The sequence below is a fragment of the Leuciscus leuciscus genome (genome assembly GCF_965113295.1).
Source record: "Leuciscus leuciscus genome assembly, chromosome: 24".
NCBI lineage: Eukaryota > Metazoa > Chordata > Actinopteri > Cypriniformes > Leuciscidae > Leuciscus > Leuciscus leuciscus.
In genome coordinates, this window is record NC_138723.1 from 4,874,025 (window position 1) to 4,901,611 (window position 27,587).

The 27,587-nt window shown below is 39.0% G+C and overlaps 2 protein-coding genes across 9 annotated transcripts in view; both read right to left on the reverse strand.

Annotated features, from left to right (window-relative positions):
- Positions 1-1,337, reverse strand: part of LOC309488610 (gamma-secretase subunit Aph-1b) — an 11,902-nt gene extending 10,565 nt beyond the window's left edge. The window contains exons 1-2 of the mRNA XM_082156875.1: positions 891-1,337; positions 426-599 (exon numbers count right to left, since the gene is read on the reverse strand). Of these exons, the coding sequence (XP_082013001.1) occupies positions 426-599; positions 891-1,003 (287 nt within the window). The 5' untranslated portion in view covers positions 1,004-1,337. The remainder of the gene's footprint in view (positions 1-425; positions 600-890) is intronic.
- A 4,181-nt stretch (positions 1,338-5,518) lies between these two features.
- Positions 5,519-27,290, reverse strand: tpm2 (tropomyosin 2 (beta)). 8 transcript variants are annotated; one of them, XM_082156870.1, is made up of 9 exons: positions 27,021-27,290; positions 25,030-25,155; positions 15,161-15,294; positions 14,315-14,432; positions 13,954-14,024; positions 13,297-13,372; positions 12,311-12,373; positions 11,499-11,568; positions 5,519-6,531 (listed from the first exon to the last, which is right to left on the reverse strand). In XM_082156870.1, exons 1-9 carry the CDS (start codon positions 27,132-27,134, stop codon positions 6,449-6,451), a joined length of 855 nt encoding a protein of 284 aa, XP_082012996.1. In that variant the 5' UTR covers positions 27,135-27,290; the 3' UTR covers positions 5,519-6,448. The 8 variants fall into 8 exon arrangements, with proteins under 8 accessions (XP_082012996.1, XP_082012994.1, XP_082013000.1 ...); XM_082156868.1 differs by lacking the exon at positions 13,297-13,372 and adding an exon at positions 12,755-12,830 and having other exon boundaries at positions 27,021-27,286; XM_082156869.1 differs by lacking the exon at positions 5,519-6,531 and adding an exon at positions 10,543-10,912 and having other exon boundaries at positions 27,021-27,289.
- Between the last annotated feature and the right edge of the window lie 297 nt (positions 27,291-27,587).

Sequence of the window (27,587 nt, forward strand, 5' to 3'; positions counted from 1 at the left end):
TAAATATAATATATATACAGTAGTCAACATTTGAAGAGGATCAAAACCTTTCATCAAAGTTATACATGAAATTTGAACAATACCCGTTCTTATCTTAGGACAACTTTGATGAACTTTTTTGATCCACTTCAAATGTTGACTACACACACATATACTACATAAACACAAACTTTTATGTTAGATGTGATTAATCACGACTAATCGGTTTGACAGCAGTAGAACTAGTGACGTGTAACTACATCACCTTACAATTTAATGTACTGTGATTAATCAAGTGGGAAAGTGTATGGTGATGATCTCTGTTATAAACTTTAGTCTTAAACAGATCTGGAATCTGAGCCGTTCTAAGAGAAACTATGTGAAACTATGTCATGTTTGGCACTGAGGATTTCTTATCATTTATGGCACGCCATAATGAGTCTTACCTAAGCAGTCTGTAATAGGCAAAGCGAAACACTTCCTGGAGCAAGACCGAGAAGAAAACCCCAAAAATCAGCAGTCCCCTGTGCAGGGTGGGGTCCTGCGCCCCGTTACTGGCCTTCACAGCGATGAACCACACCAGAGAGGACAGGAGCAGAGACAGCAGCCAGAAGAACGCCCTGGAACACACACACACACACACACATGACTGCTGACTCCTCACAAACATGCAGATCTTCATTCATGGAAAACAGACTTATTTAACATATCAATGTTCATAAACTGCTGACTTGTTGAACATTATAATGTTTAATGAAAAATATCTTATCAAAAGCTGATTTGTCCAGAAACTGAATGTCTTCTCCATGTCACTGAATAATTCATGCATGAATAAAACACGCTTTTGTTAATAACTGGATTAAAGTATTTGACTGTGGATGACGTGAGTTTAGTGTGATCACGTGACTCACCCTGCGATCAGAATGATGATTCTTAGCGGATCTTTGACGATAGTGAAAACAAACAGGGCGAAAGCTGGACCAAACGCTATGAACGCACAGCCAAAAAACACTGCCAGAGTCATTCTGGACGAGCACCTTCCTCTTCACAGTCAACAGCCGAACACAAACACACCAAACACGAACAATGCCTAGACACAGATTCACTTAATTCTCCATCAATCAGAGATCGTTTAAACCGCGTTACAACACAGACTGATCGCAGAATTCTCCTACACAGACAAACTAAGACATCAAAACTAATAAACCCGATAATAGTGGCGCGGTTTAGATCGTTCTTCAGTCAGCGCTTTGTTTGGTAACATTTTTAAACTTAATCTTCAGTTTCTGTTTCCCGAATAAAAAACACACGCGACACTTCCGAGGGCTTTTGTTTCGTTTAAACGATTGGCTTGCGCTTCCGGGTTCACGTGCCTGCGCCGCGCGCTCCCGCCGCTGAGCGCCGCTATCGCTAGTAAACAGGCTAGTTTTTTATTTATTTATTTATTATAGCTTGAAGGAAGATACAAGATACCAAACAAAGCTATAAAACACAAAGGTTAATACAATTCCATAAAGCCCAAATAGCAGCAAACACAGAATAAGTAGGCTGAACAACAAAAACCTTAAGAAACATAAAAAAAAAATTTAAAAATGAAAAACATTTAATATTACACAAGGGGGTTATTATCAAAAAATACCTTCAAAAGATTACATTGTTTAAGGGCTTTTTTACGCATGAGTTTTTTTTTTTTTTTTAAGTAAGAATAAGGGACGACTCTTAAAGAATCTGCATTTATCAGTGAAGTAATTGGCTAACTATTGCTAACCAGAAATTCACCATCATAATTCAAATCAAAGTCAGGTATTACATATTTCAAACTGAAAGGCTATTTGTTTTATAAACACTTTTTGTTATACTGGCTGAAAGTCTCTTCACATCCTGATAGCAGTCACCAACAGAAGTGGTCTGAATACTAAAGCATGTACACATATCTTCTGTGGAAGTCTCAGGAACATAACATGTTTGTCCAATCCTTGCATTCGGTCCGAATGCAATGATACGATCATACCTGTCAACACTCCCGTTTTTCCCGGGTTTCTCCCGTTGTTTAGCCCTATCACCCAGACCCCTCCCGGTTTGTTATTTCTCCCGGGAAACTCCTGTAATTTATATGGCCCAAACTCCTTTATGAATAATCGGACCAATATGTTTGTCTAATGTTGACCAGTTGCCAGATCTTGTATTAAATGCATGCTATTCACACAATCCATCACACACCATATACAATTTCAACCCGTTTGTCACCTCAACCTGGCAACCTATAACCCAGTTGCGCAGTCGCGGAAAGTTTAACCCGAAAGCGAGCCGATAGACATGGCAGGTGAAGGCGGTGTCCCCGCAAAGAAACCGAAGTACAGTTGTAACCTACCTCTTGCTTTTCTCCAGAAGTGGATTTGGAGACGTTATCCTAAGTGAGGGTGGGGTCTCTTGCTTATAAAGCTAGCTCGCTATAGCTAGCCTCTCAGAAATTGCCTACCCTACCTTTAACCAAACATAAAGGTTTGCACAAATTTGCATGAACAAAATAAGTAACGAATCTACACTCACCTAAAGGATTATTAGGAACACCATACTAATACTGCGTTTGACCCCCTTTCGCCTTCAGAACTGCCTTAATTCTATGTGGCATTGATTCAACAAGGTGCTGAAAGCATTCTTTAGAAATGTTGGCCCATATTGATAGGATAGCATCTTGCAGTTGATGGAGATTTGTGGGATGCACATCCAGGGCACAAAGCTCCCGTTCCACCACATCCCAAAGATGCTCTATTGGGTTGAGCTCTGGTGACTGTGGGGGCCATTTTAGTACAGTGAACTCATTGTCATGTTCAAGAAACCAATTTGAAATGATTCGAGCTTTGTGACATGGTGCATTATCCTGCTGGAAGTAGCCATCAGAGGATGGGTACATGGTGGTCATAAAGGGATGGACATGGTCAGAAACAATGCTCAGGTAGGCCGTGGCATTTAAACGATGCCCAATTGGCACTAAGTGGCTTAAAGTGTGCCATGAAAACATCCCCCACACCATTACACCACCACCACCAGCCTGCACAGTGGTAACAAGGCATGATGGATCCATGTTCTCATTCTGTTTACGCCAAATTCTGACTCTACCATCTGAATGTCTCAACAGAAATCGAGACTCATCAGACCAGGCAACATTTTTCCAGTCTTCAACTGTCCAATTTTGGTGAACTCGTGCAAATTGTAGCCTCTTTTTCCTATTTGTAGTGGAGATGAGTGGTACCCGGTGGGGTCTTCTGCTGTTGTAGCCCATCCGCCTCAAGGTTGTGCGTGTCGTGGCTTCACAAATGCTTTACTGCATACCTCAGTTGTAACGAGTGGTTATTTCAGTCAAAGTTGCTCTTCTATCAGCTTGAATCAGTCGGCCCATTCTCCTCTGACCTCTAGCATCAACAAGGCATTTTCGCCCACAGGACTGCCGCATACTGGATGCTTTTCCCTTTTCACACCATTCTTTGTAGACCCTAGAAATGGTTGTGCGTGAAAATCTCAGTAACTGAGCAGATTGTGAAATACTCAGACTGGCCCGTCTGGCACCAACAACCATGCCACGCTCAAAATTGCTTAACTCACCTTTCTTTCCCATTCTGACATTCAGTTTGGAGTTCAGGAGATTGTCTTGACCAGGACCACACCCCTAAATGCATTGAAGCAACTGCCATGTTATTGGTTGATTAGATAATTGCATTAATGAGAAATTGAACAGGTGTTCCTAATAATCCTTTAGGTGAGTGTATATCAGAAGCTCAAGTAAAGCGAAAAAAAGTTGGAGTATGGGCAGAAATAGTTATAGTAAATGTAAACAAACTTCTATAATCCACGTAGACAGAAGTTTGGTGCTGAGCGATTACAGAGTGCTTAAATGAAGAAAGAGTTTGGTGTGGGAATTTTAATGCACAAAACACTGTATAGGGGAGGAACAGTGAAGGATGCGATGGGATGGCGAGCTGAAGAGTGCTGTGCAGTAATGATGGTGAGTATGGTGGACGTGAACACATGGGCTTGGAGACCGTATTTGATCAAACCCTTGTCTCTCATTGGGATGAATTAAGGGAACTCATGATCGGCAGTGACCATTTAGTGACAGTAATATTAATGGCAAGTAGTATATATATATAAAAATTGTACCAAGAAAGTACTGGCTGGTGGATAATGTGAAAAAGTGAATTAGGGAGAATTTTTAGAAATTAGTGAAGCAATTGGAGTTTATGGCATTGAAATTATAAGCTTGCAGTGTCAGTGTCAACACAAAACGTCATCAATATTCCAGGAAAGGGAGGAGGAAAGACAAGATTGTACCTTGGTGGAAAGAGGAGTGTAGGCTAATATGCAATTAAAGAGAAAAGGAAAACTTCTGAAGAAACTCATAACAGACAGAATTTGATAAAATATCATTGTTTAAATATTTTATATATTTTGGATTTTATGAGTTGTATCTCCCATGATAAGCTGCCCTATTACTGTCTACAGTCAGAATGTCCAGCACGATCATTACTACGTTATCAACGTACATTGTAGTGTTGTGTTGTCACAACACTACATGTTGGCTTTAAGTCTAACTGACAAAACGAGCACAGAATATTTGAACCAAGTCATGTGACCCACATACAACTATGATAATGATCACAGAATTAAATGAAAAGTTTTTTCTCATGCCCCTAGAAGAGAATAAAGAGTGTGTATCCTGCGCTGCACGTTGCCTGGTTAAGGGTTAATGGAAGAATGCGATCTCATGAATAGAACTATAAAAGTTAATATTATATATGCAACAACGCAACGCTATATATATATATATATATATCGCAACGGATAGTTATCAAAAACATTATTCATCACACCTACTGTAACTAAAATGTTCACAGCATTCAGATAGTATTTAGACCTCTTTATTTTTCACATTTTATGTTGCAGCCTTATGTTAAAATGCCTTATTTTTTCTTCACATCAATATTCACACCATACAGATTTGTGCTAATGTTGCACATTAACAAAATAGAAACTGAAATGGAGGTCTGAGTTCCTGCAACTGCTGACTTTCCATGGTGATTTACCATTGAGGGTTTTAAGGGGTTCTCTTACACCTAAAATACAAAAAAAATATGAAAGCAAAGGCACAGCAGTGTTTATTAAGTGTACATCTGTTTTCCTCACTAAAGCTGTGCATAAACACTCACTATGGCAAGGCACAAATACACACTCACTAATCGCTCCATAAACTGTGTTAATTCAGTGTTTAATCTGCCACCACCACTCTGTGTCGGACTTCTTGAGAAGTCTTAATTTTTCAATAAAAACATTGGCATGTAAATATATCGTCAAAAGGCAAAGTTCTATTTTCATTACTTTAATAATCAAACAGCTCAAACAATTGCATAGGATACATAAATGGGTGAGGCTACTTTAAATTGAAGAAATTATTTAAAAAGGCGTGTAAGAATAATTCGTTACATTTGACATTTTCATTGAAACTATATCCCTTTTATATACCAAATAATTCCATTGATTTCAGTAGGATTTACTATATAGTGATTTGCATTAGAGGAGTTTTAAACAATGAGACTCTTTTAAACCATGTAAAAAAAAAAGAATAAAAAAATCCCACAATTAATCAAATCCATTGCATTCTTTCACATAAAGTGACATCATTCCCGTCAAGCAACCCCATCATTAGTATTATGATCATCACCTCGAGTAGCGTGTGTTATTCAATGTGCTTTACAGGACGCTTCACAGATTTGGTCAGATCTGTCAAATCGACAAAAGACAAACATTAGAGTCAAAACCATAAGCATGTCATACAGGCCCAATTTTAGATCATTATAACTAATGCTTTATTGTCGCCTAATGCTTTTTCACAACATTTTTAATTAATTTAGGCCTGTACAAGCAAGGGTACATCAGCACAATTACATTTTTGGACTCATGTCAGATATTCTGCATTCGGAAAAGCAAATTTCACAAAAAGGCCACATGTTTGCAGCACTGCATACTGAGCATTCCTTATGCAATTTTACAGGTGATTTGAGACATTCGTTACACTCACAGGTTGAGCATTTTGGTACAAATCAATGAAAAAGCTTAAAAACTCGTAACCTCAAAAGTGCAAAAACTTTCTTTTAAATAGTTGGTATGGTCCAAAGTCCAAAGTGGAGAATTACAGCATTTATCAGGTCAAAACGTTGACTTTGGAGGAAACAACATTTGTAGTAAACATGTTGTTTAGAATAAATCAAACCAAATTAGACAGTCGCAATTAATTTATTACAAATATTAAAAATCCAAGATACTGATTTGTTTAAAGTACTGCTGGCTTTGCTACTAGTACAAGACATTGTTTGTAAAGAAAAAAGCGAGTGTGTGACTAAGACATTGACTGATGAAAGCCCAGATCTGCACCGGGAGAGCCGGAGCGCCAGGCCGGAGCTGTAAGACTTCATCTTTATAAATTGTTGAGCTCCAGAAGGGTCTGGTCCAGCACTTGGTGCATGTTCAGGTTCTCCTCTTTGGCCTGGGCTAGTTTCTCTGGAGATGTGAGAACAGAAAGACACTTGGTTAGACAGCCTTGATACACAACCTAATTAAATTACAAAAGTATCACATAAAATCAAATCTTGACAATTATGATATAGGAACTATAGAAATGAGAGGAACGGTTGATCACACACTGTAAAGAACTGCACCTAAACCTGTAATATATAACTGTGCCTTTATCATATTCATGATAAACCCCCCGTGGAGTACAGTATCTTTCGGTTCCCATATTCCATTTATCAGAACCTTTTATGAGTTTTTGTTATTCTGTGGTTGCATCAAAGTTTATGTGGGAAAACCCCTAGCAATACTGCAAAAGCACAAGAAGATCGTCACTGCTGGTTATAACATAAAACAGAAATGGAAGTTGTTTCACTTACGACTTCAGGCCAAGTCACATGACCTCGATGCACACCTCAGAAACTATTCTGCAAATGTATTTTCTTTGGACTTTATGAACACTCAGCAAATAAGAGGTTTCACCTCAAGCGAGTGTTATTCACATCTTAATGTTTCCATTCAGTATTTTTATGCAATATACCAAAATGTAAAAACCTAGTGAGGCCCAAACACACAGAAGTCAAAAAGATGAAAGGAAGAAAAAGAGAGGATAGAGATTTCAACAGCAGTAAAATCAAGTTTTCTGATCAGATATTCTTCTTTATATGAGGCCACAGATGTTCCTCCTGTAGAGCTTTGATACACGCAGGTTTGTGGTTTAAACTTCCCCGGATAAACATACATTTTAAAGAGTTTAGGCAATTAGTTTTGGCCACTATAAATGATTTTTTCTATTTAGCCACATACAAAATATAACATTCAGATGCAGTGAATCCTCTAAACTACGCTTCCACAAACAGAAGTCTCTCCTGACCTCAATGATGGCAGAAGTGTAATAACTATAACATTGTTTTGGAGGCTGCGAACCCATGGATGTTAAGTTGATATATTAAGAGACAGGAGACGTAATAACATCTGTCCGGTTTAGTCAAACGCAGCTGATTTATGCTCTTAAAGGAGTCATCTGAGATGTTAACAGAAGGGTTAACTTCACTTAACATGTAGTTAATTAATATTACTCAGAACTTAAATGTTAAACTGTAACAAGGACACCTTGGTTTCTCAGAGTTATTCAACTAACTTACTTGAGTTAGTTAGCCCTACTTTCAGGAACACCTCAAGCTGTGTAAATACAACACATTCAAGAGAACAATGGCATCAGGCATTTTATCATTCAGTCTTCTAGAAGTTGAAGTCACAGAACGTAGCGTTAGAGACGCATCTATGCAAGAACACGACAGAAGCAGCTTCATATACTCTGCTTTATGTTCTGAAATGAGTCCGACTGCAATTTATAACACAATGTAAGTACATCTCGAATTCTTTGCGTAGCTGAAATGAATCTGAATGGTCTTTTGTTATGGCAGAAGAACGTCCAGAAGAGGATCCTGCTGATCAAGTCTGAGTTACTCCACCAGAGTGATGCGTGCAGACCCGAGCATGGACGTTCATGATGATGAAGAGGTTCGCCACACTTTTTTTTGCATGTTTCTGTCCTTAGTGTTCATTGTGATTAATATGAAAAGCGTGCCGAAGAACATGTCATTAAGCTTTGGGTGGTTCTGAGTTCACTTTTGGCCCTTTTCAATAGGCTTGCATCCAATCCCGGCACTGCCGGATACAGGAGTGCACACACACACACACACACACACACACACACACACACACACACACACACACACACACACACACACACACACACACACACACACACACACACACACACACACAACACAGAAGAGGACTCGAACACACTCGACAGTTTCTGCACAAAACACTCCAACACACACTTGCCAAGCGGATCACGGTTCATATCCAACCATACAAGCCTTTTCTGGCCATAGTTCAGCTGTTCACTGTTCTACACATAAACATGTTTGTGTCAAATTAAATACATTTCTTCCAATAATGGCATTGATGTTTAAAATGGCTTTAAAAAAAAAATATTAAAGAATAGACAGAGAAGACTAAGCCTATGACCATTCTCAAAGTGTTAACCTTTTGTGTGTCGAGTAAAAATACAGTGAAAGATACAGGTTTAGAAGATCTTTAGTTCACCCAGAAATGAAAACTCTGTCATTAATTCCTCACCTTCATGTCGTTCCAAACCCGGAAGACTTTCATTCATCTTCACAACGCAAATGAAGATATTGTTAATGAATTCTGAGAGGTTTCTGTCCCTCCATTGACATCTGTCGCAACTACCACTTTTTCAAGAAGTTCATAAAGAAATCATAAAACGAATCCATATGAATTGAGCGGTTTAGTCCAAATTTTCTGAAGAGACACAATTGCTTTACTTTTTTAATTTGTGTGTGATGTCTGACGGGTTTGGAACGACATGAAGGCGAGTAATTAATGATAGAATTTATATTTTTGGGTGAACTATCCCTTTAAGGGATTCATTCTATGAGTTTTCCTAATTGCAGACAAAGTCCAGACATTTTAAAATGCTTTTTTACTGATGTGATGCTTTTATTATACAAATACAGTTTATCAAAAACCTATTAGATTCGTTTACATTAGTTATGTTAGTAATGTCTCTCTTAGCATTAGGAAGACACTTGAGAGATTGTCGTCTAATGGCCATATTTTTAAAGTCTGCATGAACCCGAAATTGCTCCAGAGATTTCCTACAATAGGGATGTATATGGTCCTAAAGACATTAAGGAATATATATTATTGTCAGTGTTCTGAGTGTCTGTTCTTAAGCACTTATTCACGAGTCAGGAACACTCTACACATTCTACTGACTCCAACAAATGTGCAACTACATCCCAACTAACTCTCATTACAGTATCAGTAGACTGATTACTGTTTAAAAAATGTTTAACTCTTTAAAAAATGTTTTACGTGTTTATTTAATTAAAAAAAATTTTTACATCATCACGAAACTTTTTCTTTTTTCATTTTGCGAAACTTGGTAAAGGTCTTGGCACTTGCTAATACTTAATTACTCTCCCTCATGTCGTTCCAAACCGCACTGATAATGCGTTTAATAATAGTAATAATAATAATACTAAAAAAAATATAATAAAAAAAAAAATGGACATGGCTCGAAAAGGTTGAACGGTCCTGAAAACAATAGTCACACTTGTATTGTTCATAATGAATGCGAGACACACAAACTTATGTTTTTTTTTTAAATATCAACCTCAAATTTGGAACACAGCTTGCTTAGATTTATTGCTTTGATTTTCTCACAGTTTAAGAGAAAACTTTTAGCAAAATATATGTATTTCATGTATAAAAAAAGGTAAAGGTATTTTTGTGCATTTTTTTTCACAATAAATGTAACTAAATAAATATATATAAATGTAACATTTGATAACTTTTTTTATCTTTTTTCCCTTCAGCAATAATCTGCCAAGTGTCGTCTTATAAAGACACCAAACTGAAGTCTGTGATCCAAAGCATTCAAGATTTATGACCGTTTAAGTTGGACATTTCTATTTCAGGTCCATGCTCAGAAAGTGAATAAATGAAGTATAACTATAATCTAGTACTATCAAATCCCCTAAAAATACTAAATATTAAATAATATTAAATAAAAAACAGTATCGAACTAAAATATAGTGCAATCATTTCATTGAAATACATTTTCTTTAGTCATTTTTGACTGACAGCAACACGAAGAGCACCCGAGGGTTAATATCTGCTATCACTTTATTTAATATGCTCCTCAACAGACATTATACTGACTATAAGTAACTCTGCAACTTAATGTCAGCTTATTCTACAAACACCTAACCTCACAGTCTACTATTTAGTTGACATGTACTTGCAAAGTAACTTATAGTTCGCTGAAAATAAAGTGTAACCCATGATTCACCGAAATTCTTCACCATTACCTGAATCATTTACTCTCGCAAATAAAACGGATGATAAATCTGTGATCATGCAAACAAATGAATCTCAAGAAACAGAAGGAAACTGAAAGAAGACATTTAGGACATTTATTACAGCAGCAGGATAAAGTAAAGCAGCACATACGACACAGACGTGCAGTGGAGGAGTCGACACTGATAGACATCAGGCGAATCAACCACCGCTAAACGGACAGTCCTGACCTTTCCATTACAGATCATGACAAAATCAGGAGAGAAAGACTTGAGACCTCCATCAGACCCATGTCCGTTTCAAAGTCACATGGAGAAGAAAACAAAACACAACTAGCCAAATGGACAGTGAAGAGGAGAAGGATGAGGATGAGACGGAGAAGAGCGCGTTTAGAGGGTAGTCATGTCGTTTAGAGCCAGATCCAGCTCCTCGCTGAGCGCTTTACCCTTGAGTTTCTGAGCGTACACCTCATCTGTGCATCATCCCAGAGGAACGACCAAAGAGAACACACACACACACAGACAGAACCACACAATGAGCAGAAAAAGACAAAATAATGCCGTCAGATGGAGAACCACAGAGGCCAGCTTCAACTACAACAGTGTGAGATCTTGGTTAGAAAACCTTGGCACAGCAATCCTCACTCAGAGTCATCTTGATCAGTCACTCGGAAATGAAACTTCATCCGCAAAACCCACGATACATGCTCTCGCGTGTCGTCTACTCACTCACTGAACATCTAAGGTGTCAGTCACCTCACCAAAAAACAGATGACATGCAGTTTCAGTGCATCAAAACGACACCAGATCCATCAGCCGAAACCAACACACACAACGCCTTCACCGTTTCAAGCAGTGTTAGTATTAACCAGCTCATTTTGCTCATGCTAAACAGCTTTTCCATTTTCCTATTACTAATTATGGTTGACAAAACATGGAAGGGAAGTGGCATGTTATGAAGAGTGAGTCATCAAAACTGCTAATACACACAAAGTCCAAACATTGCAGTTATTCTGTCATTAGTACACTGTTTACAGGCAATAACTCTTGAAGGTGTACCTTCTAAATCATCAATGGTCTTCTCAAGCTTCGCCACAGACCTCTCAGCAAACTCGGCACGTGTCTCAGCCTGGGGAAAGAAAATCAACATTCTCATGAACTCTTGAGCGGAAGACAGTAGAACATTTTACTATGGTTATTTTTCCAATAGTCGATCTGGACTAAATGATCACTTCAGCAATATCACATGAACAACAGTGCTATGGGGGTTATGCGAAACAAACTTCAGTATGCTGTTAAACAGGTCACATGGCTTCCAGTTCAGGTGCTTTGTTAAGTATAGAGCTGGTTTTCTCCAGATGCCTTCAAAGGAGCATCCAAAATTGTCACTTCCTGATAAACTGGCACTAAATATCACTAAGAAAAGTAGGAGAAAGTACTGTATAAAATAATTTTCATATTTAATAAATGACTTGGGTCTCAGAACGCACAGATGAAACACAATAAACATGTTTTGGAGGAAGATAACATATAACAGTGTCAAATTCAGAGTGGCTCGCGTTGTGTTTATCACTGGATAGAAACGCACAAGCCCAGAGCAAGTTCACCAGCACTACACAGTTGAGACTGCTTCTGATTGGTTCAAACACTGGGGAGACTGCAACCTGATTGGTCAGAAACCTAATCCCAACCATAGTAGGGAGAAAGCAGGGAAGATTATGACTTAATAATGAGCTGTCCATGTCTGGATTTCAGAGCAGCTGAAGTCCAAAAACTGCTGAAAACCATTAGCATTGTGTATGAACTGTGCTTTTATTTGCACACATCATGACGGAGCAGTGTAGTTTCAGTATAGTGAAAGGAATACACACCTCTTTGAGTTTGTCAGTGAGTACTCTGATTTCCTCTTCATATTTGTCTTCCTTTGTGGAGTACTGGGGAATAAAAAATAAATAATATCATTAATGCTGCAGTCATTCAATATTGAAAAAATTATGTATAGGCCACATATATTGTTGCATCTGAAATCAGAAGAAGAGCAATGCATAGCTTAGCAAGAGAGATGGCAGTGAAGTCTACGGAGACTGTGAGTGTGAGAAAGATATTTTACTTGACCAACAGAACTGATGAAAAAGAGTTCACTTCATTGGCTAATCTCACTCTCTATACAATGCTGTTTTAACAAGGGGAATCTCATTTTAAGTTTGGTTTAAAATTCAGACATATGTGACACACTAATATGTTGTGCGAAGAACACCACTACAGCAGGGCATTTGGACCTTTAACGCTGACAAATGCTATGAGTCTCTGCCTACCTTCTCAGCCTGGGCCTCCAGGGACTTCAAATTGTTGGTGACATTTTTCAGTTCTTCCTCAAGGTCACCAGATTTGCTATACAACAGCAAGAGATGCAGGAAAAGAAAGGGAAAAGGAGAGGAGAGAGACAGCACTTTGAGAAGACAGGAAAGGCAGCAATTTTAGCTAAAGAGACCCCAACCTCAATGGACCAATCACAGTCCTGAACGTTGCTCATAAACCACTATTTATAGAAAAAGAAGTCCATGCAATGTAGAATATGATGACAGTTTTGAGAGGTTAAAGCTAGCTACTTTAATATGTTTATTCAAGTAATGAAAAAGCAATCCTTTTCCAAGCTATTTGTTACGTAACAGCAGAAATTAAAGTGTGGCATTCCCCAAGGTTCTAGTTGAGGCCCCTTTACTTTCTGCAAAAGATGCGTTTCACTGGCACAGGGATAAAGCCGAGAAGAGCAGCAGAGGAGGTCACAGACCTCAGAAAGAGAGGACAAGTATAAAGAAGCCGGCGTTAGCACGCTACGTCAGTCTCTCAGCAGTACCTCTTCCTCTCCGGCCATCATGGATTTCATATTCTGGTCCATGAGTCTAAGTTCCTCCTCCAGCTGCCTGACTCGACTGGGTTAGTCCACAACAGGCCAGTGTGGGGGGTGGGGGGTGGGAAGGTAATGGGGGAGACATGGGATGAGGAACAACGGAGCATGCATTTGGAAAACGGGGAGAAAGGACAATCAGAAACCTTGCTGTTGTTCAATGACCCTGAGAGCTCTTCTGTTACTAATTACAGAGCATTTGCAGCCCCTGAAGACTGTGGGAATCCTTCCAGTTCTGACAGAGATCAGGTCTGTCAAGTCCACTCAAAATGACAACTGAGATATAATATCATTTAGCTGGATGCAGCTTTATCATTTGTTTCAGGGACCACAGACATGCATATCAAACTCAGTTATTCATGCAAACACATTTATAATGCACTTTTGTTACCATCATAATGTGGGCACATATATGTTCCATACATTTTTGAATAAACCAATACATTTTTGTTCACACATTTTTGTAAAAAACAAAGTGTATCAGAAACATCAATGACTACAGACACCACTGTGTTTGCAACTAACAAGGTTACTGATGTTTCTATTTAATGATGTTTTATAATAATGCAATAGTCCAATCTCAACGAAAGAGTTGCATGTACTTACGCCTCAGCCACTTCAGCTCGTTCCTCAGAGCGCTCGAGCTCACCCTCAAGAATCACCAGTTTACGCGCCACCTGCACTCACACACACACCAATACACACGATTTTACAGCTATTCACTTATTACAGTCAAACAGCAAATATCAAAGATCTGTAAAGTCAAGTTAAAAAGAAGGAAGTCAATCCCCAATAAACAATCATTCAAGTTTAGGTATAATGACTCATCTTCGGCCCTAAAACAACAACAAAAATACTATATGAGCTCGGACACCACAGCATAGATGGCCACTAGCAGCCATTCAGAATTCAGCAGCCAATAAATTCCCTTGTGACCAGCAGTAGTTTAACCCTGTGCCATGCTCACCTCCTCATATTTGCGGTCCGCCTCCTCAGCGATGTGTTTGGCCTCCTTCAGCTGCATCTCCTGGATCTCCATCTTCTCCTCATCTTTCGTTGCTCTGTTCTCTATCACCTTCATTCCTCTGTGTGAGAAAAGCACACATTCAGGCAATGCCATGAACAGACTAAACAGGATTGAGGTATTTCCTCATGGTTCTCCAAGGCTTTGTTCACACAGTGCATAAGATATCTAGTACTGACTGTCCACTTTACCAAGAGACCTAAGAGAGTAGCTAGTATTGTGGGAAAACATGCATCCATGTTTTATTGTCTGACCTAGACTGAATCTAATTTCCCTTTCATTTTCAGTAAAATGTTCATTTATCATGCAGACTGTGGACTTTCATTGTTTTGTTAAGCCACACTTTTATTTACTTGTTTTTTTTTGTGGGTATTATGATTTAAGATGATTTTTTCTTTTGTTTTGGTTTGTTTTCATATTGTCTTGAAACTCATAAATAAAGTATATATATATAAAAAAATGCATCCATTTTCAAAACTGCTTGTCCTATGTAGGGTCATTGGGAATGCTGGAGTCGATCCCAGTGTCCCGGGATGAAGGCACACTGGACGGATCTCCAATGACCAAAAAACTACTAGAAACCATCTACAAATCTGGCTTGAATCTTGCTGTCTATTTTTGTTCATATTAAACAATGGATGTGAGTCAGATGCGGCTATGAACAAAGCCCAGATGTGTGGTTAAGGTGTGGACTCAAGTCCCCTTCATTTATATAGCGCTTTTAACAATACAGATTGTTTCAAAGCAGCTTTCCAGTGATAAGAGGGAATGAGTGTGAGCAGGACACACCTCTCGCTCTCATCCGCAGCTTTCTCGGCCTCCTCCAGCTTCTGCAGCGCAGTGGCGAGTCTCTCCTGGGCTCGATCTAACTCCTCCTCCACCAGCTGGATACGCCTGTTCAGGGACGCCACCTCCGCCTCCGCCTGCCAGAACAGCAACAACACTCAATGCAACACATGCTGGACAAATGGGCTTCGCCATGAACTGTTTGAATAAGGTTATCGCGACATGTGACGTGAAAATCTTTCGATTAATGTCAAATTAAGTGGAACATTTTAATGACTCCTCCTTTTGTTTTTTCCAACTCCTCTGACTCCAACAACATATCATTTTTGTATTGTTGTTTCCTCAGAAGTAGGTCTTTTAAAAAGCGTAGGCTGTTAGTGTTTCACGCACTGATCTGTATAAATGACTGGATCGCTCATTGCGTGTTCGAGCGGCGATCTTACGAGGGTATCAATGACGTACAGCCAAAACACGGAGCTAAAATCACCCGATTCGCAGCGTATCAGACGCACAGGAATAGATTTTAAGATACATGTATCTACATTAATTGATACTTCGAACATTATCCGTAGTGTTTATGGTCTTTTCAGGCAGGATAAAAATTTTTTGGCTTTTAGTATGAATATGTTAGTCTTACTGTTATCTATAAGCTAGTGTACTCCAAAACAATGACAAATTTTGCATATAGAAGATATAAGCATTCAAAACTCCGCCAATATGGATCAGAGATTTTGATGACATCACTCTGCACTTCAGCTTCTCATCAGATTTCCTGTCCAATCAAATGCTCTCTAGCATTTGAAGCTCCGCCCCCATCAGATCCATTTGAATTCTATACATAATTCTGTATTTTAAAACGATATGGAGGAGATTAGGAGGAGAAACGTCAATCATCTTATCACACCCCGTTTTATAGCATCAAATAACTAACTAATACCAAATTTATTGGTAAAACAAACACTTGAACATACGTCTGTGTGATAAGAACTACCTAAAAGGACAGAAACCATCTTCAGAAAATAATTATTTGAAGTGTAATTGGATTTTTTGTTTTGTCTCACGTCCTATTCGATTACATGGAGAGGGCGGAGTTTATGAGCTATACTGCAGACAGCCACCAGGGGGCGATCGAATGCTTTAGCTTCACTTCTCAGCACGTGCGCGACACACTTGTTCCACATTGCTGAGTATTTTCTCCTTAAAACTGCAGTGAACCAAAGACAGTCTCAAAAACACGGTTTGAAATCACTGGTGTTTCTGATGTCACAAACTACCTCGTAACCAATCAGATCAATGTGTGATCGTCAACCAGTGGATCTCTGAGATGAGTGAGATTTATGATTTAACTTTTTTTCAAAATATTTCTCTCTCAAAATCACTACATTGATTGAACCGTTAAGGAATCAGAATTGTTACATATATACACAATACATTTAAATGAAAGATGCTTTTATCCAAAGTGACTGCATTCAAGCAATTCATTTGATCATTTCATGCATTCCCTATGAATTGTTATGATTCCCATTCCAATTTTTTTGTGGCTACAAAGAAGCAGATTTTCCCATCAGAGACAGTAACATTCTCTCTCTGAATGCATGGATTGCTGGATTTGAAAGTTAAACTTTAAAAATGCAAAGTTCACTAGGTAAAGAGGGCTGAGATCACTGTGTCAACTGTTTGTCCAGTTCTTTAATAGCTAACTACATGCTAACACTGCAATTACTGTGTCAAATGTGGGAACACTGGACCACATCACTACATAAAGCATGCACTGAACATGAATAAATGCTTAGTCAGTTTCTCATTTTAAAGAATGCAGAAAACAGCGTGTCTGTAGGGCAAGTCTGATGTCATCCCTCTAATAAATCCTTACAACAATAGTTGTACTAGCAAAACCACAGTGCTCAGTACAAAGGTGGCCTAATTCTTTTGTGGGTTAAGGCCATGACCGCCCGCTATTTTCATTGCAAAATCCAGGTGAAAATACAAAAATAAAACATCTAAGCAACATATCTGACGCTTTTGCTCTGGCCTACTGGACAAGCAAATGTTCTACAGTAAATCCTGTTACTGATCTTCTAGCTCAGTCAGATCAGTCACACACTGAAAATTACTGCTATTAAACTCTGGTTCCAAATTTGGCGTTACCAACATCAAACTAGCTCATGTAACTAGCCGTAATTTGTGCATATGTAACGTTATCTTCACTTTCTAGGCAATTAAATCTCTGATTACTTTGAGATTACTCATTATTTACCCAAATACACTTTGATAAACATAGAAGAATAATGATTTATATTTTAGAGCTGGTCAGAGCCAAAGCACAACCAAAGTTTTGAGAACTGTCTTTTTATGCATTTTCTTAATAATGATGCATTTTTAACAGAGGAGAAAAAGACGGACAACAACACTGTATGCAATGCGGCTGCTGCTACTTTATCTCTGTTATATTTACAATGTTATCTCATATTTCGCTCTTAATAGTCTATTTATAAACACATTCTATTTCTTTAACCAGAACTATTGTTACAATCTCGACTGAAAACAAAAACAGCATTCAATCTTTGTCCCTCAGCTAAAATTACATGATACTAAAAGCACCAGTAGGTGGCGGCAAATCCTTGCCTTAAGTTAGTCATTGAATCATTCACTCAAGTGATTGGTTCAAAGCGGCTGACTCAAGTGAGTGAGTCGCCGAGTCATTCATTAGAACGATTCATTCAAAAACGTTGATTCATTCAGTAACGAAACTGAAATCGTGTTGTTCTGAGACACGCAATGGTTCTAATGTTAAAGGGATACTCCACTTTTTTTGGAAATAGGCTCATTTTACAGCTCCCCAGAGTTAAACAGTTGAGTCTTACCGTTTTCGAATCCATTCAGCCGATCTCCGGGTCTGGCGGTACCACTTTTAGCATAGCTTAGCATAGATCATTGAATCGGACAGGACCGTTAGCGTCTCTCTCAAAAAAATGACCAAAGAGTTTTGATATTATTCCGATTTAAAACTTGACTCTTCTGTAGTTACATCATGTACTAAGACCTGCACTTTATGACGTAATGATATGACGCAGCGCCTGAAAATAGTCGACCCTATAGTCTACCGAGCTGGGGACTATTTTCAGGCACTGCGTCATATCATTACGCCTGCTGGACTTATGGTACGGCCGCAAAGTTTCTTGATTATTACGCAGGAATGAGAGTATAGTTCCTAGCCATATCAGCCTAGAAAATAGTAACTTTTCATTTTCCGTCGGTCTTAGTACACGATGTAACTACAGAAGAGTCAAGTTTTAAATCGGAATAATATCGAAACTCTTTGGTCATTTTTTTGAGAGAGATGCTAATGGTCCTGTCCGATTCAATGATCTATGCTAAGCTATGCTAAAAGTGGTACCGCCAGACCCGGAGATCGGCTGAATGGATTCGAAAACGGTAAGACTCAACTGTTTAACTCTGGGGGAGCTGTAAAATGAGCCTATTTCCCCAAAAAAGTGGAGTATCCCTTTAAGATGCATTCTTGTTGGCAAAATAGAGCAAAAACAGACTAAATTGAGTCTGATTTGACCATCTAATAGCCTATTAACTTATTGTTTGTTAAATTGTTGTATAAAATTAATATCACATTTGCAAACGTGCTGATATCTGGGAAACAGCACTCTTGCTCGTGTGATACTGCAAACACAAGAACTTGCACGGAGACTTTTTGCACCATATCTTGGTTTTTGGAGGCATTTTTATTCATTTTGGTGGCAATTTTGCCCCAAGCCCCCGTTAAATTCAGACCCTGGTAGACTTTAGTCAGGTTAGACACCATACTGAATCAAACACGGATGAAAACGAGACAGAGGAATAGACGTACAGTCTTTACAATGGCACACACTATATAAAGGTGCATTTTCACAACTGTTTTACTGAGATTTTGTCGACTGAATCTTTTTTTGTGTCTGTAAAGTCGTGTCATCAGCTGGACAACAGCACAACCCATTGAATGCACTATTTTTGTCCCTTGTTTTCACTCGTGTCAGAAGTGAAATCTGGCGCTACCCTGATTAAGGTCTATTTGCCGTCTATCCCGATTTAAACAACCACCACTTCTCTTACCGGATGACAAGAACACAAGAGGATTATCCTGTTCTGGGTCAGATGAACTCAAGTGTCCACCTTCAGGAGGACGAAAACATGCATAATCCCTTGTTTTAACTGACCACTGGTTTCACATATCTATAGGTCCATGTCATAGAAAGAGCTTAAGTTTGATGTGAGAGATGATTTGAGTCTGTGCGTCACACCTGGCCTCTATATGAACTCTAATCCTGCATTAGCATTAGCTCAAGTTCACCTGTTCAACCTCAAGCACAAACTTCTTTTGCTGATATTGTTTCATTCACTGTTTGTTCTACCTACATGGAAACTGGAATCTGGATAATGTGTTTATAAAGTGAAATTAATGTTTTGATTTGGTTTAAGAAAACTGGAGCATACGACGACACTACATTGAAGAACATCGGTTTGCCATCCGCATCTAATACGAGCGTTTAATAAAGATATTGCGGTCATCCAGATCTTACAACAGGGGTTTTCAATCGTTTAGATGCCACAGACCCCTGAATATGACCATCTTCATGTGAGGGACCCTCATCCTAACATGGGAAAGGCATGTATCTTTTACGAACACCCAATTTATACACAGAATTTTTTTTAAATCTTAAATTCTATTAAGCCACTCAACTATAGTAATGCAGTTTTTAAATCTAATTCAGTTTATTTACATTAATCAAAATTTTCATTTTTTTATTTTAATCTTGATTCATCTATTTAACAGATTATTAATTTACCAATTTTTTTATTGCAATAACACATTTTTTTTCTAACTTTTTCCATATTTATTTTACTCGTATTATTTGTATTATCTTTGAACATGGTTTTTTTTTTTTTTTTTACAGACTTTCCCCCTTGTGGCCCCGGACCCCAGCATGAAATCCCCTGGCCTGTAAAGGCCCCTTCACACACAGCAGACTGTTACTGCTCTTGCACTGACACACACTGCAGTGAACAGGCTTTGAGGTGAGCAGCAGGCCGGTGTGTGTGAAGAGAGGATCGGTGTGTGTGTCTCACTCACTCTCTCCCTGCCCTGCCGCTCCAGGTCCAGCTCTCTCTGCAGGGCTTCTGCCCGGTCCTCGGCATCATCCGCCTGGAGCTGGAGGCTCTGGATCTTCCTCTTCACGGCCTCTATCGAGGTGACCGAGGCCATGCCCGCGGACAGCGCTCTCAACGCCGACACACACCGCGACACGGGCAGGACAGCAGCGAGACCGCTCTATAATCACGCGTTCATGCTCAACACGGCTTGGTTTAGTTATTCCTGCAGTGTTTTTATCCAGAAGTGGTCAAGTTTAGCTCAGAGCGAAATGAATCGCCGCCGAGAGGTTTATTACTCAGAGCCTCAGCGGGAGAAACAGCGTAAGCGGATTGACGCCGGTGAACAGATGCGCGCGCAGCTCTCAGGTGATCAGACCCTCCCTGTCACTACCAGCTAAAGAAACAAGTGTTTGACCTAACGCATTGATGAAATGGAGACAGGATTTTCATTCCCTTTTTTCCTGAATCTGTGGTCAGATATTAATAATGATGTAATTCCTAATAAATTCAAAGAAACTCACGTTAAAATATTTTTGAAGTCCAAATTATTTTGATCCATTCCAAAGTTTTTATGTTTATTTTTGAGATGTTTTACAAATTTGTCACTATAACTGATATAATGGTCTTGTTTATGGATTTTGATACCGGTTTATTGGAAATGGATAATATAACTAAAATTCACATTTTATTTGGTAAATATCATATAGGCCACATAAAGCAAAATGTACCAATGGTAGACTAGTTTCGACTGACTTAAAGGTTTTTTACGACTCTCTGACTTCAGTACAGAACAATTGTAAAGCCGTTAAGAGTAAGACATCTCAGCTGTTGAAAAGGATAGGCTACTTGATGTATTAGATCATGATGTATGATTGATTTTTTGATACATTTTTTAAAGATTGAAGTGTTTTGTATGACTCTGTATCCCTCTATTGTTATTGCAATAAAAAGGCCCTCACTAGTGTCAGATCCAGGGATTCTCCTCAGCACTCAGTACAGGCTTAGTTCACACACAAAAATGAAAATTACCCCATGATTTACTCACACTCAAGCCATCCATATGACTTTCTTCTTTCAGCTGAACACAATCTGAGTTATATTAAAACATATCCTGGCTCTTTCCAGCTTTATAATGGAAGTGAATGGAGTTTTTGCATCCATCCATCATAAAAGTAATCCATACGACTCCAGGGAGTTAATAAAGGCCTTCTGAAGCAAAGCCATGTGATTTTGTAAGAAAAATATCCATGTTTATAACTTCATAAACTATAATCACTGGTAACGGCCGTAAGCGAGTCTAGTTCCAGTGGAAGAGAGACCTCGTTGTGTACAACAAACATCTGATAAACATCTGTAAAGATCAGTTTTACATTCTACCTCTTAAAGACGTTTTCTGAACGTCTATTTAACATCCGACAGGAAATGTCCTTTTTTTAGAGACTTATTGCAGCCCAGACAGCAGGATAGTGTCGGCCCACATCCGGTAGGCCTGCACATGGATCACACACGGGCCGGATGTGGGCCGGATGTGGGCCGGATGTGGGCCGACACTATCCTGCTGTCTGGGAGACGAGTAATAAACGTCTCAGAGATGTATGTATCAGGGGTCCTGCTCGCGTTCATCACAGTTTATTCATTCATAAAATGTTTGTAATAATGTTTGTAAATAGCCTACTTATTAAACATTAATGTCTTAATCAATTAAACTAAAATTAAGCACAACTCATTTTTTGAAGTGAGGAGGCTATTTTTTGTTTTTAATAATTCAATCTCAGGAAGGAGGAAGGAGCTCATCGCACAGATCTGATTTGTGCCTTCACATTATATTAATACAAATAACAGTATTATTGAGACTGTAATACTTCATTACAAGTAGCCACACAAACTTTTTGTGAGCTGAACCCCAACGTTAAAAACAGTTTTTTTTTACTTGAAGTACCCTACAATATTTAAGGTTAATATTTCAATAATTTAAGGACACTTTCGCATATTCACGATTGTCTGACGGTGGTTAATGGTCATATGACATGCAAATTAAAAAACTATTTTTAGTAAGTGATTTTTTTTATTTTATAGTTTTTATTTTTAAAATATTGAAATCATTAATAGCCTATCATTATTATTATTATTATTATTATTAGGACTAGTAGTAGTAAAATCCATATAGGGATTTTATAAAGTTTTCGTTAAAGAGTTATAAGCCATGAACCAAGACAACCACAACACTACAAACTTTGATTTGAAGCTAAAAAGTATTTGAAACTGAAAGAGGTACAAGACTGAGCGGCTTTAGTGGCTGAATAAACTACAATCCCATGAAGCATTGCGAACAGCATAATCAAATTAAACAAAAGAGAAATATAAAACTACCCATTTAAAACGTTGATTATATATATATATAAAACATTTTAAGTTTAATGCAAAATATGCATATATATTCAAATATTTCAGTATTTTCAGAGTGTAAGGAGATCAGCTCGTCGTTCGCAGTGCATCATGGGAGTGGGCGGAGCTAACGAGATCTTTTGCCCAGGTTTGCTTGTTTCGACACTCTGATTGGTGGTATTTCTGTACAGCATCATAAGTAATGTAGTTTTTCACCAGGAATTCCACTGGTAAACACGGTTATTTTTAGAATAAGCTGAAATAATTGACCGACGGCTTCAACAGAAGCAAATACTATCGATGAACAATCTCGTAGCTCACAGCAGGGCTGTCTTCTTTAAAGGTTTCTACTTCCGTTTCATTGTGACTTTAACCACTCAATTTGTGCACCTTCGAGTTTGGATCAATCCTATTTACTGATTGTTTGCAGCTCTGCATTCCTGGCTCTGATGTCTGTTTAGATACAAGAGATATAATGACTCAATGTGAAACTTGTGAAATTAGGACATTTTGTTAAAAGAATGTAAAATGATGTCATGGCGAGGCTTATGAATACATAGATTTAAATTATCTTATAGACTAGGCCTACTGTATCTACTGCACTCTTGGTCACCTGCTGTCTAGATGTTGTCAAATGTAGTCAAACTGTGCATTTGATCTTCATCATTGTGTCAAATCAAATGAATTAAAGTGAATCACACCCATAAAGCAGGATGTCTCAGTCAGACTGTCCTCAGTGGACTCTGAACAGAAGCACTGGAAGTCCTGACGTCACTTCACTGTAAACAAATCACTGCATTCCTCTGATTTCTTTCCTTTTTTGGCCACGAACTAATGGTGCGAATACAGTACAACACACACAGAGCTGAGAGTTCCCGACACACACTTAAACACCTCATGTTTAATGGAAGAACTCAAGGCAATGATATATTTTATAAAAACTTCTACTGTGTTTCCAAAGTCTTGTAACTCATGAACACGTGACTTGTTTTCCAGATGTAACTAGTTAATAATTGTCATGTATTATAGCCTACTGCTAGAGCAGGATGGGCTCCCTAATAAAGGGAACTGCAAAAATACTAATATTTAACACTGCAAAGTGCAAACCTAACAATATAGTTTATACCAAAACAAAAATGTATTAGATGTGGTACAGAATAGCAACTATATACATGAAAGTAACTTTTATTTTGGTCATCATTATGAAGAGTACTGGATATTGAGATTTAATATGAATTCACACATTCACTCTTTAGTTTGAGTGTGTTTAGCTTTGGAAACATCATGCCAGCTGTTAGTTAACCCTTTACTGCCGCTATGAGTCTCACTCTGTCGTGTCCATCCGCAGATCCCAGTGTTTGGAGAAGTCTCAGCACGAGGAGCTGACAGTGTTTATGAAGTGTTTGGAGAATATGATCCTGCTCGACACCTTCTCCAGAGCAGCTGCTGACAGGATGATTGACAGCTCGAGCTCTGAGCTGCGCATGCGCATGCGCTGTACTGACGGCAGCCACACGAGGGCGCGCGCGCGCGAGCTGAACGCATTACGAACTCTGGATATTATGATTTTTGAACACCGGCCTATTTTTATGACAGTTACGATTTTCATACTGTGTGCGTATCATTGTGATACATATGTATTATTATCCATATATATATATTTGAACCAGGACCACAAAACCAGTCAGAAGGGTACATTTTTTTAAATTGAGATTTATATATATCATCAGAAAGTTTAATGACTTTCCATAAGCTTTCCATTATGTATGTTTTGTTAGGATAGGACAATATTTGGCCGATTTGAAAATCTGGAATCTGTATGGGTGCAAAAAAATCTAAATATTGAGAAAATCTCCTTTAAAGTTGCCCAAATGAAGTCAATGTTGCTGCATCCACTCACAAAAATAAATTTTTAGATATATTTACGGTAGGAAATTTACAAAATATCTTCATGGAACATGATCTATACGTAATATCCTAATGATTTTTGGCATCAAAATAAAAAATCGATAATTTTGACCCATAAAAAAATATTGTTGTCTATTGCCACAAATATACCGTGCGACTTGTGACTGGTTTTGTGGTCCAGGTTCACATATGTGATCCGTAATGGTTCTGAAATACTATAGGCTTCATAATATCATTTTTGTTCTTTTAATTATAGGGTGAAATATTCCTGAATTTGCATTTGTGGGATTCATGAGAAATATTTAGCCTTCTAATGAGGTGTCAGTGGTGTGTGTTCTTTAGAAAGGCAGTGTGTAATTGCACCCGGGTTGAATGAGAGACATATGTGATGATGTGGTGTGTGTGTGTGTGTGTGTGTGTGTGTGTGTGTCACTCACGTCTGCGGCCTTCTTCTCGGCCTGCTCGAGTTTCTCCTGAGCGTCCTTCAGTGACTCTGAGTATTTGTCCAACTCGTCCTCCACACCCTTCAGCTTCTTCTGCAGGGCCAGGAGCTCCTCTTCCAGCTACACACACACACACACACACACACACACACACACACACACACACACACACACACACGTTGGGTTTTCATGTTTTATGGGGAACATACTCATCAGACAAAACTTTCTGCATTTTTACATTTAAAAAAAAACTCATTCTGAATGATTTATACGCTTGTTTCCTCATGAAGAAAATAAATTCCTCAATTTAGAAAAATTTGAACATACACAGACACACACACACACACACACACACACACACACACACACACACACACACACACACACACACACACACACACACACACACACACACTCACGCATACACACTCACACACACACTCACGCTCAATAAACCTGCGCAGAAACCTTTGCATTTTTAGTCCCTTTATTAAATCATTGTCCATATAGAGGCCATTTATCCACCTGGAAAAAGTAATTGTAATGACATTTGATCCCCACAAACACAACTAAATATGACTGACCCACACCCGTAACACCCGTGTAGAGCTAAAACTACGGGTCCGTCTCTGAAAACACAGTAAAATGAGGAGGTCAAAAGCGTTTTGTCTAATTTTATTCAAAGATATTCTTTCATAAACTTGTGTTTCTCCACATTTTGGAAGATCATTCCTCATCAAGTAAAGTGTCCTCCATCTGAACTGAGTGATAAACGATGATCTCTAAATCCCGTCTCATAAACGGGTCATTGGGAATATGAAGCTGTGGAGAGTCAACGTCCAAACCACAGCCCATTAACCGTCCCATCACACACACACTCAGTGTCATAAACCAGCCTGTATTCACTGCTGGGTTGGGGCCAGCGAGGCCGGCGGGACACAGCCCATCACCGCTGCACATATAGACACGGCTTTATAGAGAGCCATCGGTCAGCTCATAAACCGAGACAATGCACTCATGATGGATGGCGTCCCAGCGTCCCGTCTGACGGAGCGGGACAGGGGTCGGGAACACAGGTATGAGGAGCGCGATCCACTGTGGCTCCGGACGGGACTGAGCCTTGATCCCATTATGTTGAAGAATTTCATGAAGGTGGAGCGGGACAGAAAAAGCTCAAGGACAGCATGTGTGCTGCTGACCAACTGAGGCCTTGGGACAGGAATAGAGGGAGTTGTTCCCAAGCTTTCGGGAAATTACAGTCTTTGTTCAAACAAAAACGGCATGAGATCAATGATCGGAGCACATGACCAATCCAACTCTAATAAATGAGATATCTTGAGATCACTGATTCAAAATCAAATGGACATATAATGCATGTGCTCCAACAATCATGGAAAAGCAGCTGCACTTCAGTTATGGAGAAGGACCGTATCCTTGATGGAAAAGCCTTCTTTAAATGGCTTTTACTAAAATAGGGCCCGTGTGTGCTGTCGAGTTCAGTCCAGCCATGGAAACTGGCGGCCCTCCTCTTAATCAACCGGCTGTAATAAAGTATACCTGCGTAAATATACTAACATATTTACACTTCTATATTTGGCATCGGTCGCTTCAGTTAGTCGTGATTGACAGGTCTTAAGGAACAAGACTATTAATAGCTCCACGTATCACAAATGCTGGATCATAAACTGGGATTAATCATTGGTTTTGGGAGGGAAGTTGATGCCAATAACCACATGATTACTGATCACTCATCACACAGAACACAGAGAGTCAGATTATACACAGAAGGTCAAACTATATGATTTCTGTGAGCTCTCTAGGGAAACTTCTTTCTCATTTTTAAATTCTGGCTATACATTATTTAGTAATAAATCATTTCTATCACTGCTTAGACAACACCTCCTCACACTTTCCCTGATTTCATCTCGTTCGACTCCCTCTAACTTGAACATGGACGGGTAGAGAGTCTCAGTGAATGAGTTTACCTGTTTGCATTTGTCCTCGGCACCTTTCTTGTCGATCTCAGCCTGTTCTGCGCGGTCGATGGCGTTCTCCTTGTCCAGCTTCAACATCTGCATTTTCTTCTTGATGGCCTCCATGGTGGATGTGTTGTGTTTGCGCTAGCAGCCGAGGAGAAAGAGAAGAGGAGAAGAGGAGAAGAGGAGAGCTTGTTCTCGGAGACAGCAGAGAGGAAAGCCCTCCAGAGGAACTCTGGGCTTGTTTGGAAACTTCTGTGAAGAGTCTGGGAGAGTGCCGTCCCCTCGCTCTGATTCGTCCCGCTGGATGGGCTCAGCATTTGATCCTGAGCTTTTGTCCATGTTTGGGAGGCTCTGGATCCTCATTCTCCAGTTAGACTTAAGAAGAGGTCAGGATTATTCAGTGCCCTGAGAATAAAAACAGCTACTGATGTAATCATACATTACTCTCTCTCTCTCTGCATTCAGTGCATCCCAGCTTTAACTTTGATCTTAAAGATGCTGTAACTCTAGTGTGTGCTCTGATGACTTCACTGCCTGGACATGGACTTTTTTTATGCTAGTACTTTCTTTATG

Coding starts and splice junctions, on each gene's coding strand:
- tpm2 (XM_082156870.1), bottom strand. CDS start 27,134: ATGGAGGCCATCAAGAAGAAAATGCAGATGTTGAAGCTGGACAAGGAG. Junction 13,373..13,953: donor CGAGCTGAAGTGGCTGAGGC/GTAAGTACATGC, acceptor GGACTAACCCAG/TCGAGTCAGGCAGCTGGAGG. Junction 12,374..13,296: donor TGATGGCCGGAGAGGAAGAG/GTACTGCTGAGA, acceptor TTTATTCCCCAG/TACTCCACAAAGGAAGACAA.